The following is an 11,791-nucleotide window of genomic DNA, read 5'->3' as shown; positions in this document are numbered from 1 at the left end:
CCTGAGAAAACTCTGTCAGTATGTGATCTGAACTTGAGAAGAAGCAACAAGAAAAAAAGAGTTGTGTTTGCCCTTCGGCAGCATTTGACAAATATATGAGCAACAGCTGTTGGTACAATAGATAACAAATCTAGACAAGGTCAGACTGCAAAGCCACTATTACTGACTTCCTCCAGGAGTTAATGATATTGCATACTGTGTTTTCTGTAGCAGGAATTTGTAATGCAATCAATAGCCACATACAGAAAGCTTAGACCAACTGAAAAGTTTCTAAAAAAAAGACTAGCTGCTATTAAGGATTCATAGATCTAAACTAAATGGCATCAGCAGTCCTTTTTTCTGTCTTTTTTTAAAAAACATTTTTAGTGTGTTTTTACTTACATTATTATCATTATTATTATTATTTGTTTGCTATATTTCATTAAAAAAAGTTCCAGATCACAAACACAAGCTAATAAAACATGTCCCCTATATCTGAACAAGTGTTTTTAGGGGAAAATTAATTTACAAAATAACCTCTTTAGGACCAGCAAAGTCCATAAGATAGGACTGGACAAACCGAGAATGGGAAAAATCAAGGAAAGACAGGACATGAATTAACAGAATGCTAGTAGTTATTTTTGTCATGCTTGTGAATGTTATTTGCTCTTGTCCACATTTGTGAAGAAATGAGTGCAGACTGCCAATATCCAGTGACCATGCTTAAACTACTGATGATATTAACATGTGTAAATCAAAGTAACCGAGAGCCACTTTTGGTATGGTGTTTATAGGATTCAAATGTATAGTCAATGTTCATACTTTAGTATTATTTTACAGTAAAAACTAAACAAAATAAACTTGTGTGAAACTGTAAAGTAAGGGGTCATGGTATCTGAGCCCATTAAGATCATATCATTAATGTGTTCACCACGCCACTTTTATCTTGATTTGCTAACGGCTGTGAGTCAGACTATTGACCTGTCTGTTGTTATGGTGGAAATGTTAGAGCTGGGTGTGGACCTGCCTGGAAGGCATTGTAACTCCCTCCACATACCTCCTTGCTAATCGTGAGAATATTGTATTAAGCATCTTAAGCATCTTAATATTCCCACCACAACAGACATATACACAACACTGGTGTCATCCACATGGAATCCTGCTCGACTCAGCAATCACCTGCTTTTATACATTATAACTGGAAGTGAGCAATATTGTTTCTGAATGAGTTTAATCAGACATATGCAAACACAGTCACTGATGAAGAAGGTGTTTCTGACAGTACACCTAGTTAACTTGTCATTGTAAAGTTTAGTGAGATAGTAATGATGGTTGATATTAGCATTAAGGGAACTAAGTAGTTTTGCAGATCAGTGCTAAGTGAAGATTGTATTGCAAGTAAACTGACTGCCAATGGGATATACATTCTAATATAATACACAGACACTCATAAATTAAATGGACACTGCATATATCAGCACATAATACTATATATTTGGCTGTTTACAAAGAAAATGAGGCCACCCAAGAACAACGTGGAACTTCACCCTTCGCTTCCAGAGCAGTCACTCATTGTGGCACCCTGACAATTATTGTAGCTGTGCATTCTGGAGGTGTATTGTTCCACTCTCCTTCAGCAGTCTCAAGTTAAGCTGCTTTTTAAAACTTGGGAAATAACCTTCTGAGGTCCTTGTACTTTATATCAGTATCATATGTGTTGAACTGGAGTACTGTCCAAAGCAGAGGTCTTTTTGTAGCGTGGTTTGAGGTGACAACTGCTATTTGTAGTAGTCCATCTTTTTAATATTGCAATGTATTGGGATGCAACAATGGACCAGTTACAGTGCCCCAAAGGACTCCCCAAACCATCAGCACAAAATGTTTTAATCCGTGGATGATCGCCAGACCCAAATGTGTCAACTAGCTGAGCCTTTAGAAATGAAACATAATAAAAATGGAAGGTTACTTACACTTTTAATATCAGGTGTTGACCAATCAGGATTAAAGTAAGAACTTGTGAACATAAGAAAAGGCTTAATTTGCACCAACAGCATGTTAGAAAATGAGAGGTTTCGCATATTCATTGCAGAAAAATGATATGTCTCCCTAGGGAGAACATGCAAAACCTGATAAACCCCTTAGCAACAATGTGAAATGACATTCCTTACCTGGTCATACTTGTGTAGCATGATTAGAGTATGTAAACTACCTCATTTACTCAACTGCTGACATAGGTTCGGAAGATAATATCACAAAGAGAAATGCTAATAATTTTGGTCAGGACAACTTTTCAAAACCACAGTACTGTTAGGAAAAGTGCCCTGATCCAGTGTAATGCAAACTATATGCTGTTTGATTACATATAAATACAATACATCTTTCATACTGTGAATTTGTATAGAATACATTTTTTATACATTAGGATATACAGTTGTTGGACAAAAATAATGATACTGTTAATATAGTGTGGGGCCTTTTTTTGCAATTGAAAACTGTTTAACAGTACCTTTTATTGCTATAGTTGCTTAGCTTTTATACTGCACTGTGTAATATTTCATCAGATTCTGCCTTATTGTAGTCATTTGCAACCCATAATGACAACTTTTAACAAGCTCCTGCAATTCATTCCAGTTGGCTTCTGATTGGCCTTTGTTGCAAAGCCTTTGTAAAACTGTTACTAAAGTAGTGTCTGTAGGAAATGCACTTTTAGAATTAATGGTTGGAATCGTGGGATTTGACATTTCTGATGTACAGGGAAGATTATGTTGGAGAAAAGTGGTGTTCTTTCCTACAGGTCAAACCTATTAATTTCATGTGGATAAATGCCCGCAAGCTGAGGTCCTCCGACTCTGGCTTGCTTGTTATCCCCAAGTAAAAATACACCACACTTGGAGAACACTCGTTTAGCCTCATGGCTCCGACTCTCTGGAACTCTCTCCCAGCTTTGGTGCGTGATGCTCCCACCGTCGCTACCTTTAAATTAACTCTCAAGACCCACTTGTTCTCTCTTGTTTTCCATGCTCTTTAAGCCTGATATCTGCATCCACAATGTTCTAGAATTTTCACATCCTAGCCTTGTATTTAATGTATTATGAATTATGCATTCTGGTTTTTTTTTTTTTTTTTTTACTGTACTTAATGTATTATGCATTGTTTTTTTACTGTATCTTGTAAAGCACTTTGTGATGGTGGTCCACTATGAAAGGCGCTATATAAAATAAAGATTGACTGATTGATTGATTGATTGATATAATGAATCTGTCCAAATTATAAGGGCTATAAACTATTCAGTGCTGTGGTAATTATTGAGCAACACAAATACATTCCATGGCCAGCATTTTAACATCAAGATATGTAGAGTATATATATCAGCAATATTTTCAATTTGAGTAGTTAGCTTTGGAGTGGTGGGTGAGTCATGCCAGAGTGGTTGTAATCAGATTCTTTCCTAGTTAGGAATCTTTGTTTGGTCCCATTGCAGGTGCCCGACAAGTACATACAAAGACTTTCCAGGCTGGGCTACTTTTAGGAATAGCTTGCACTGGTTAACACATTTTGATTGCTTCTGTGTGCATTTATCTGAACGTATACCGAATAAATGCAAAACTACCATCATTTGAACAAGAGTTTGAGTGAGTGATAATTTCTTTATAAACTTAAGAGAAACTTTAAAAGGGTCTACATATACAGTGTGCAGGTTTCTTTCTTCTTGTGGATCAGCTCTCAATTAAAACAAATGACCATAAACAAAGGTAAAGATTTTTCTGGGTCTCAAGGTACAATAAAAGTCCTGTTGTATATTCAGCCCTTCTTGCTCGTTTGGTTGTTAGTAGCTTATTGATCCCAGAATCTCATCAAGCAGCTTCTTGAAGGATCCCAGGGTGTCAGCTTCAACAACAGTACTGGGGAGTTGGTTCCATACCCTCACAATTCTCTGTGTAAAAAAGTGCCTCATATTTTCGGTTCTGTTTTATCTAATCTCCATTTGTGACCCCTGGTCCATGTTTCTTTTTTTCAGGTCGAAAAAGTCCCCTGGGTCGACATTGTCAATACCTTTTTGAATTTTGAATGCTTGAATCAGATTGCTGCATAGTCTTCTTTGTTCAAGACTGAATAGATTAAATTATTTTAGCATGTCTGCATACGACATGCCTTTTAAACCGGGGATAATTCTGGTTGCTCTTCTTTGCACTCTTTCTATAGCAGCAATATCCCTTTTGTAACGAGGTGCCCAGAACTGTCCATTTCTCTGGGTCAATCACAAAAAAAAATCAGCGTGACACACTGTATTAAGGTTTTTTTTTTATGTTTATTATAATATATACAAGCATAGGTGATTTGATATGGACATCTCATTTATAAGCTCACCCTGGAATCCTATTTCTGAATAGTAAAACTGGGTTACAATGGAACACAAGGGGATAATTTATAGTAGGGGGCTGCTAGCATCATTCTTAATAATCTATGTAAAATGGTGCATTGTTGAGAATTTTAGCGGGTGAATCGCCATTGCAATTGGGACATGGCAAGCAGTAGCCATAAAAATCAGTGCTTACAATAATAGAAGTTGAGAGATTTGAACATAAAGCCTAATTCTGTTTAATAAAATACAACTTTGAATAACCCTGCTCTGTTCTCTTGCACAAAGTAAAAGCTTTGATAATGTTTAATGGAAAAATGTTGAGTTTTGTACAAAAATATTATGTACTCATCGCCACACAGGCCTGTCTGTGTGTTTGGATATCAACCAAAGTTCCTGTATCATTAGCAGATCGTCAGGGTGTGGGATTGTTCTAACATGAAGATTCCGTGCCAGTGCACAGCAGAGTACAACAAAGAACATAAAAAATACCGCATGACAGAGCAACTAACTCTCTCTTGAGAGCATTTTTGGACACAGCGGGACGTGTATCACAATTATTTGTAAACTCCTCGGTACATTACAACCTGTTTTTTTTTAATGAAATCCTATTATGATTCCCTGGCATAAATCTTACAGTATGTACTATGGTGTTATTTAGTATGTACAGTATATACACTTACTTAAAATTACAATAAAGAAGATTCCAATTGAGGTTAATTTAGATCAAATAGTAATGAATGGCTTGTTAAATAGTCTCCCCAATATACAAAGTTGTTGATTTGTTGTTTCCCATAGTAATTTATAATACATGCACAATATAAGCATTCAGACCATGTTTTTACTGGCATTAAAGTTTATTATTATTATGTTATATATATATATATATATATATATATATATATATATATATATATATATATATATATATATATATATGTATATGTATATGTGTATATATATATATATATATATATATATATATATATATATATATATATATATATATATATATATATAATGTGTGTGTGTGTGTGTGTACAAATATAGTAAACCATATGTACTGGAATACCTTAACTGAATTGTAAACAGGGCTGAAGAAATGTAATTTGAACAAGCCAGCACGAATCACATCTGGCCAGATTTAAAATGAAGTGGATTCCTTCATCTGTTGCGCTCTGCCTGCTGAACTCGCGATGTTTGCTGCCTTTCTGCCTGTAGGTGGAGTCATTCAATACATCTGAGTCAGCCTGTATTTCTCAGTGGATGAACCTGCAGAAGTGCAGTTCCAAAGTCGCCGATATGGGGGCTACTGTACAGTGAAAAGGTTACATGGATCGACACTGGAAACAAGAGAACGGTGGCGAGCGGTTTAGCAGCTGTAAATTCGTGCTTTCAGAGTTTTGTTATTAAAGTTCACCGACCAGCATTTCAGTAAAGGAATGCTATAAAGCCTGACCAGTACGATTGTTGCAAAGGAAGACGACGAATTTCAAATGAATGCATGGGAAATACAGCCAACAGAAACCGATGCAGTCATCGCATACTGCTAACCATTACTCCTAATACAAAACTACCTGCTTTACAAAGGTGCCTAAGAAGCAGGTCACTGACATGAAATGCATTTTGCCGCATGAAAAGGTGAGAAAGAATCAGAAGTATTTGAAGGACTGAAATAACAAGGGTGCACATTGATAATCATGTCATATTGTCATATTTAGCCAAACGAGAGTGGCCGGTTTATTTTTGGTAACTTGACTTAGCGATACAAAAGAAAATCCATGGAATAATTCAGGGTAATATCTAACAAAGCAACGCGTTTGTGCTACCTGCTGAATACACTGAAACACTCTGATCGGGATTATTAGCATCATGCATTTGCTTTGGAAATGACACGGGGTGACTAATAAACCATTGGAATAAATACGATTTACTCTAATGCAATAAACATCCTATAATTATGTCTGCGATGCTTAAGAAAATAGATCCGTTTTTGCAGATAGCCCCACATTCCTTGGCTATAGTGTTGTCTCGGACTGGTGCTGATGACTTGCCTGTCGTGAGTGAGAAACTCCAGCACCACCACACAGGCTACGAGATTTTTGCGGACTTCAAAGCAGAAAACATGCAACATTTCTGGAACAAAAAAGTTACCGATGCTGTCACGGAAACGTTTTTCTTGGGTTGGATCGATGAGCACATCCTGCTAATCCAGGGCAAAGATGATCACCTGGAGGTGTTGAGGGAGGGCTGGATGAGGAGATCGCTTAAACCGCCCAGAGGCTTCGAGATCAAATATCTAGGTGAGGATTACAAGCATTTAACTACACTTTTTATTAGATGTGTTGGTCTCTGGAATTTGGAATAGTATGTGCTAACGTCTGAGTTAGTGATCCACACTAGAAACCTTAACTTTGTCACCTACACAGCGCTGCCCAAGAAATGTTTGTTAAAACTCGAATCAGTAATGTACAATATTACATGGCAGTAGTTACCTTACCACAGTGGATCAATTTGTGTAAACTGTTGCAATAGGCAACGAGAGTAATGCTCTGTCTTCTTTGAATAAAATCTTGTTCATTCAAGATGTGATGTGTCAGTACAGTGTTGCAGGGCAACATTTGGTCGTTGTGGCAGATACTTGAAATCGAAATAATCTTTTAATGGAGACAACAACAAAAAAGACAATGCAAAGTAATATTTAATGGTATCTGAACATTTAGTTGAAGGCAGTATGTCTTTGAATCTGTAAAGCAGGCATATTGATATGTGGTAATTACTTAGCTCCTTATTGGCATTTAACAAATGTGGCAACCAGTATTGTGTTTAAACACATGCTTTGAATAATATAGGAAAGCATACACAACATGTTTTAAACATCAGCAGTATGGAACACAATTAACTTGTTAAGTAAATGGCATCCCTGACATATAAAAGCCTTACCTCCCTGATTCAAGTCAGTATCAGTCATGATGGATAAGACAGCAAACCTCTTAGAGCACTAATAGCAGGTAGTTAACTAACAGGTTTTTCAGTATTACACACAATTCTGTATTTCACTGGGGGGGAGGGTGGGGTGTCAAAGAACTATGAAGCAAAAGCCTCTGAATGCTTCGTTCAAAGTTTGACCTGGATATCCTCCCTGTTGTTTCCTGCCCTGATCATACAGTATGCAACCTTATCAGTGGTTCAGTGCATTTAGCAGTGATTAATTCTGCCTTTACATATAATCTTAAGCCCCTTTCACACTGGCACTTCTTCCTGGGTCTAGATTCGGGTCCTGGCTAACCAGGTCAAACTCCTGTGTAGTGTGAAACCACGTACCTGGGTTGGACCCGGGTTAGCGTGGGTCCCAGTGACCCACCTCAGGATGTGGGTTGACAGTAACAAGCTGCTTCCGGGGCATTGATACGCGCATTGTGTACTTGCATCTGTAACCCAGGTCAACCCTGCTTTATCAAAAGTAGTGTGAAATCGCATACCCGACCGGCATGACACCAGGTCCTGCCCGGGTAGGTTCTGACCCGAGTAGATCATGCCAGTGTGAAAGGGGTTTGACTCTTTAACTGTAGTAGACAAGTTTCCTCCACAAAATACCATTCAGGGGTCGTCATTATCACTTTCCTTACTTTTTTGCAAGTGTGTTAAAGTTACATGAAATGTTTATGCCTTTGGAAATAATATGTGTTAATATGTTGTATGGAGTCTTGTACTATGCCTCTGGCGGATACAGCTGGTTATAATTACATTAGTTATCAGTATCAAACTACTGGTAAGCCCACAATAGTGGACTCTGTATTAGGATCATCACATAATTTGTGGACTTGCCATTAGTTGTAACATTGGTGTCAGTGTAACAAACATTACATTTTAATGGAATGACCCTTCTACAAGGTGATGAGTTGGTGGTACTTCAATCAGATCTAACAGGGCTACCAGCTTAGCAAAGATAATGACCTACTAAATTAAGAAATACAGGACCCAAGAGTTTTGTAGAGAAATAGCTTTCCGTTGAGTTAAAGGACTAGGTGCTTTTAATGTGTATGCACTAATGGAGTGCCACAGCATCGTTACACTTTGTGGTATCCCTTGGAGATTCAAACAACAGGCTCACCACCAGACATTCAGTGCAGCTCAATGACTTTTTTGGTAGAGGGGCTACTGGCTTTTCTTACTCTGTTGGTGGAGCAACAATAGTGAACTCCCTGCTGCCGATCTTTTCAGGATGGTCATTTGGGATTTCTTTGTAACTTTTGGTTATCAAGTGATGCATGCATAAAATTCCTGAGTAATTATAACAAAAAAGATTCTAAACAGTATGTGGCAAAGAGATTCAGTGAACTTTAGATGGGTGTATTTGGTATGGGGACTAATGAACTCCAGTGAGACCAGGCTCTTGAAATGAAAAGGGCCTTGCTTTTTATAGAGTTTGAAGCAATGTACAAAGCACTACCTTTGCGAGCAAACAGTTCAAGCACTGTTGCCTAGAAGAAGCTTGAGTTAATGCATAGCTCAACCTTTGAATTCTTTGTTTAAAGAGGGTTATGTAAACAGTAAACAGTGGACTTCACTGTACTATGAAGTATCCACCTGAGTGTCACTGTAATAAAATATGGACTTTTTTTTTTTTAATGAGTTCAGACAAGAGGAAAGTCATGTGTTTTTTGCTTTTGAATTTGGCATTTGTTGGTGTGGAATAAATGGTTTAAATGGGACAGTTTCAGGTATCTACCTGCTGAAAGCGGTTGCCTGGAGCTGGAACTGTTTCTTAAACAGGAAACAATGGTTATTGTGGGAGACACTGAAGCTTTTACATAGAGCGATTCTAATCTATAACAAAAGAGGAAAGAGTCAAGCTGGCTGATATGTTTGATACAAGACTGAAACAAACAAAAACAGGAATGAACTGTGATTTTTAAGCAATAAATAAAATGTGAAATTGGCATGGATGTCTATGGAGCTTTTGGTTCGGTACGAATCAACAACGTGTGTAGAGTTGCAACATGATGGGTTCCACATTGTTACAACCAAATACCACTGTGGCTTTTAGGGGAATGGTTTTATATTATTCAATTATGGAAGCACAGTATCCCTCATGGACACAGTAGGAGCTTGTTGTAACCCTATGGAGTACAGCTGTCACTAATACTTTAACTTTTCTCCAGTATATTTGTTTAGTCCCCAAGTGACTTTATAACCACTGTGTATAACATGGTAACACATACACTCTGGACATACCAACCAGGGCTAGCCCAATTCAACCCACCACATAATTATTAGAGGTTCAAAATGTTTAAATCGGTTGTGTTTTGATCTAGTTAAAGCACACTGAGTTCACAGCACTCCATACAACCATGCACCTGTAGCAATTGTGTTGTCTATGGTATTAACAAGGGCAAAGGTGGCAAATTTAAACAAACAGGGGGTACCTTGGAAACTAAAATGAAAATAATGTTCTCTTTGTTATGGTGCTAACTGACAGTCCCAATATAAGCAACTTTTGGATTTGGTGTTTTTTGAGAGGAAAGCATTCTCAGATTAAAATGTTCAAAAATGTAAATGGCACTGCTTTAGGATCAATGTATGCCGTGGGAATACTGACAGCCAAGAGATATATGTTTTACACCCTTTTGATGTTTCCCCTTTTGAAGGAGTTAAACGGTCACTGAAATACAAGCAGCGACACAAACACAGACTCTTCAGAGTTTTATTGATGGTAGAGTATTGTCTTTAAAAGTATGCCGTCAGCTTTACAAGAGCAATTATTTCATATTACAAAGTGCTAAGTTCTTGGTTTAAGGTGATAACAATTACCACATAAAAGCTACAAAAAAATCCTAATATATTTTTTATCTGTGAACTAGAAACGAAAGTATTCATACGGTATCATTAAGATAAAATGATTCATATAAAAATGTCTGGCTTTGTTAAAGCTAGCGCTTGCCCCTGGTAAGGTAATGATTTAAGGTTAGGTTTTTTAAATCAAAATCAGGATGTTAGAGTCAATATTGCCCCTAAATTCCTCAGCATTTTCTTTATTGACAATATAAGCAAGCTAATGCTGTTTTGGTTCGTAGACATGTACCAGTACACCATTGTTAGCATTTTTTGTGTAAATAGACCAAAGTAAATGGACATTTTTGTTTGAACAGGCGGGTGTATTGTGGAGGAGGGTGAACCATGTGTATCATAGTCGTGGTGGAGGGGGGGGTGTCTGCCTATATGACCATCTGTCTGTATGTTACAATTTGTACTTATGTCTATCTATCATTAGACAAATATAATCTTTACATTTTTGTATAAATATATACAGTACATACTTCAATCTTATGGATAGTATAATTGACAAACCTGTTACCCAAATAATGTTACTTTCAAAGGCAGGTTCTTCTGTCAGATGTCATTAAACATCCCTGTTGATAAACAAAACTAATGGATAAGTAAAGAATGAAATGCTTTATTTATTTATTTATTTTTAAATACAAGGCCTGTTCAAAATGTGTTGTATTTGTAATTCAGTCCTATTTGGCAGGAGAGTGTGTTACCAGAGATAGCAGACGGGGATGTGTGCAGGCCGCTACTCGCACAACCTTTCTACTGGCCAGATCATTAACACATTGGTTCATTGGTTCTTTCTGTATGAAAGAAACTTTGAAAAGATCATATACCCTGAAGAGATATTACATCATTCTAAACCTTGTTTGTGTGGAAACTCAGAAATCCTTTTCTTCTAAACTCTTGAATCACACAGGTAGTCCAACAACTATTCCTGACAAAAATGCATAGGCTTCTCTGAAGGCATAGTTGAACTTGCTTTTATTCACATCAATCAGAGCAGAAATGTTTATTATTATGACTTTGTTAGTGGCCTGTGGAACAGATCAACTATATCTCTATGCAGCTTACAATCTGTTGTAACCCAAGGTAACCTATTGTGTACAGTATGTTTTACTATGGAGTTTTTAGTTTATTCCATAACTGGGGTATATACAGTATACAGTAGTATATGTTTGAAACAGACAGTGCCTTCTTACCTCTGTGCCCCGCTTCAGGCTTTAGTTACTCTTGCATGCTAATGCTCTCTCTAAAGAGATGAAGTAGCATTTGTTACCAGTTGTAAATTCCATTTCGCGTAAGGCTGTGTTACTGTAGAGTTTCCCATTGTCTGTAGGATGCCATGCGTAACAGTGAAAAGGCAATCTCATGAAGATTGAGGTAAATCAAAAGCTGCTTCAGTACTCTGAGAAAGGATATTTCTATAATTATTACTGCCCACTCTCTGTCATTTTCTGGTCATTTGTGTACGAATGCTGCTCTTCAGGAGTTCTTTTTAATTAATTTACAGCTACCTATAACTTTTACATTGTCTTCTGATCAGAAAATTTGGTTTTGATTCCATGGAGAGAATGTGTTCACCCCACCCCACTCCCAGTGAATGCATATTGGTTTTCA

The 11,791-nt window shown here is 37.2% G+C and overlaps 1 protein-coding gene across 1 annotated transcript in view; it reads left to right on the top strand.

Annotated features, from left to right (window-relative positions):
• Positions 1-5,551: 5,551 nt before the first annotated feature.
• Positions 5,552-11,791, top strand: part of LOC117421433 (storkhead-box protein 2-like) — a 101,699-nt gene continuing 95,459 nt past the window's right edge. The window contains exon 1 of the mRNA XM_034035864.3: positions 5,552-6,642. Within this exon, the coding sequence (XP_033891755.3) occupies positions 6,300-6,642 (343 nt within the window). The 5' untranslated portion in view covers positions 5,552-6,299. The remainder of the gene's footprint in view (positions 6,643-11,791) is intronic.

This window comes from Acipenser ruthenus, chromosome 1 (assembly GCF_902713425.1).
Source record: "Acipenser ruthenus chromosome 1, fAciRut3.2 maternal haplotype, whole genome shotgun sequence".
Lineage (NCBI taxonomy): Eukaryota > Metazoa > Chordata > Actinopteri > Acipenseriformes > Acipenseridae > Acipenser > Acipenser ruthenus.
The sequence above is the reverse complement of the archived record's forward strand: the minus strand, read 5'-3'. Positions and strand labels throughout refer to the sequence as shown.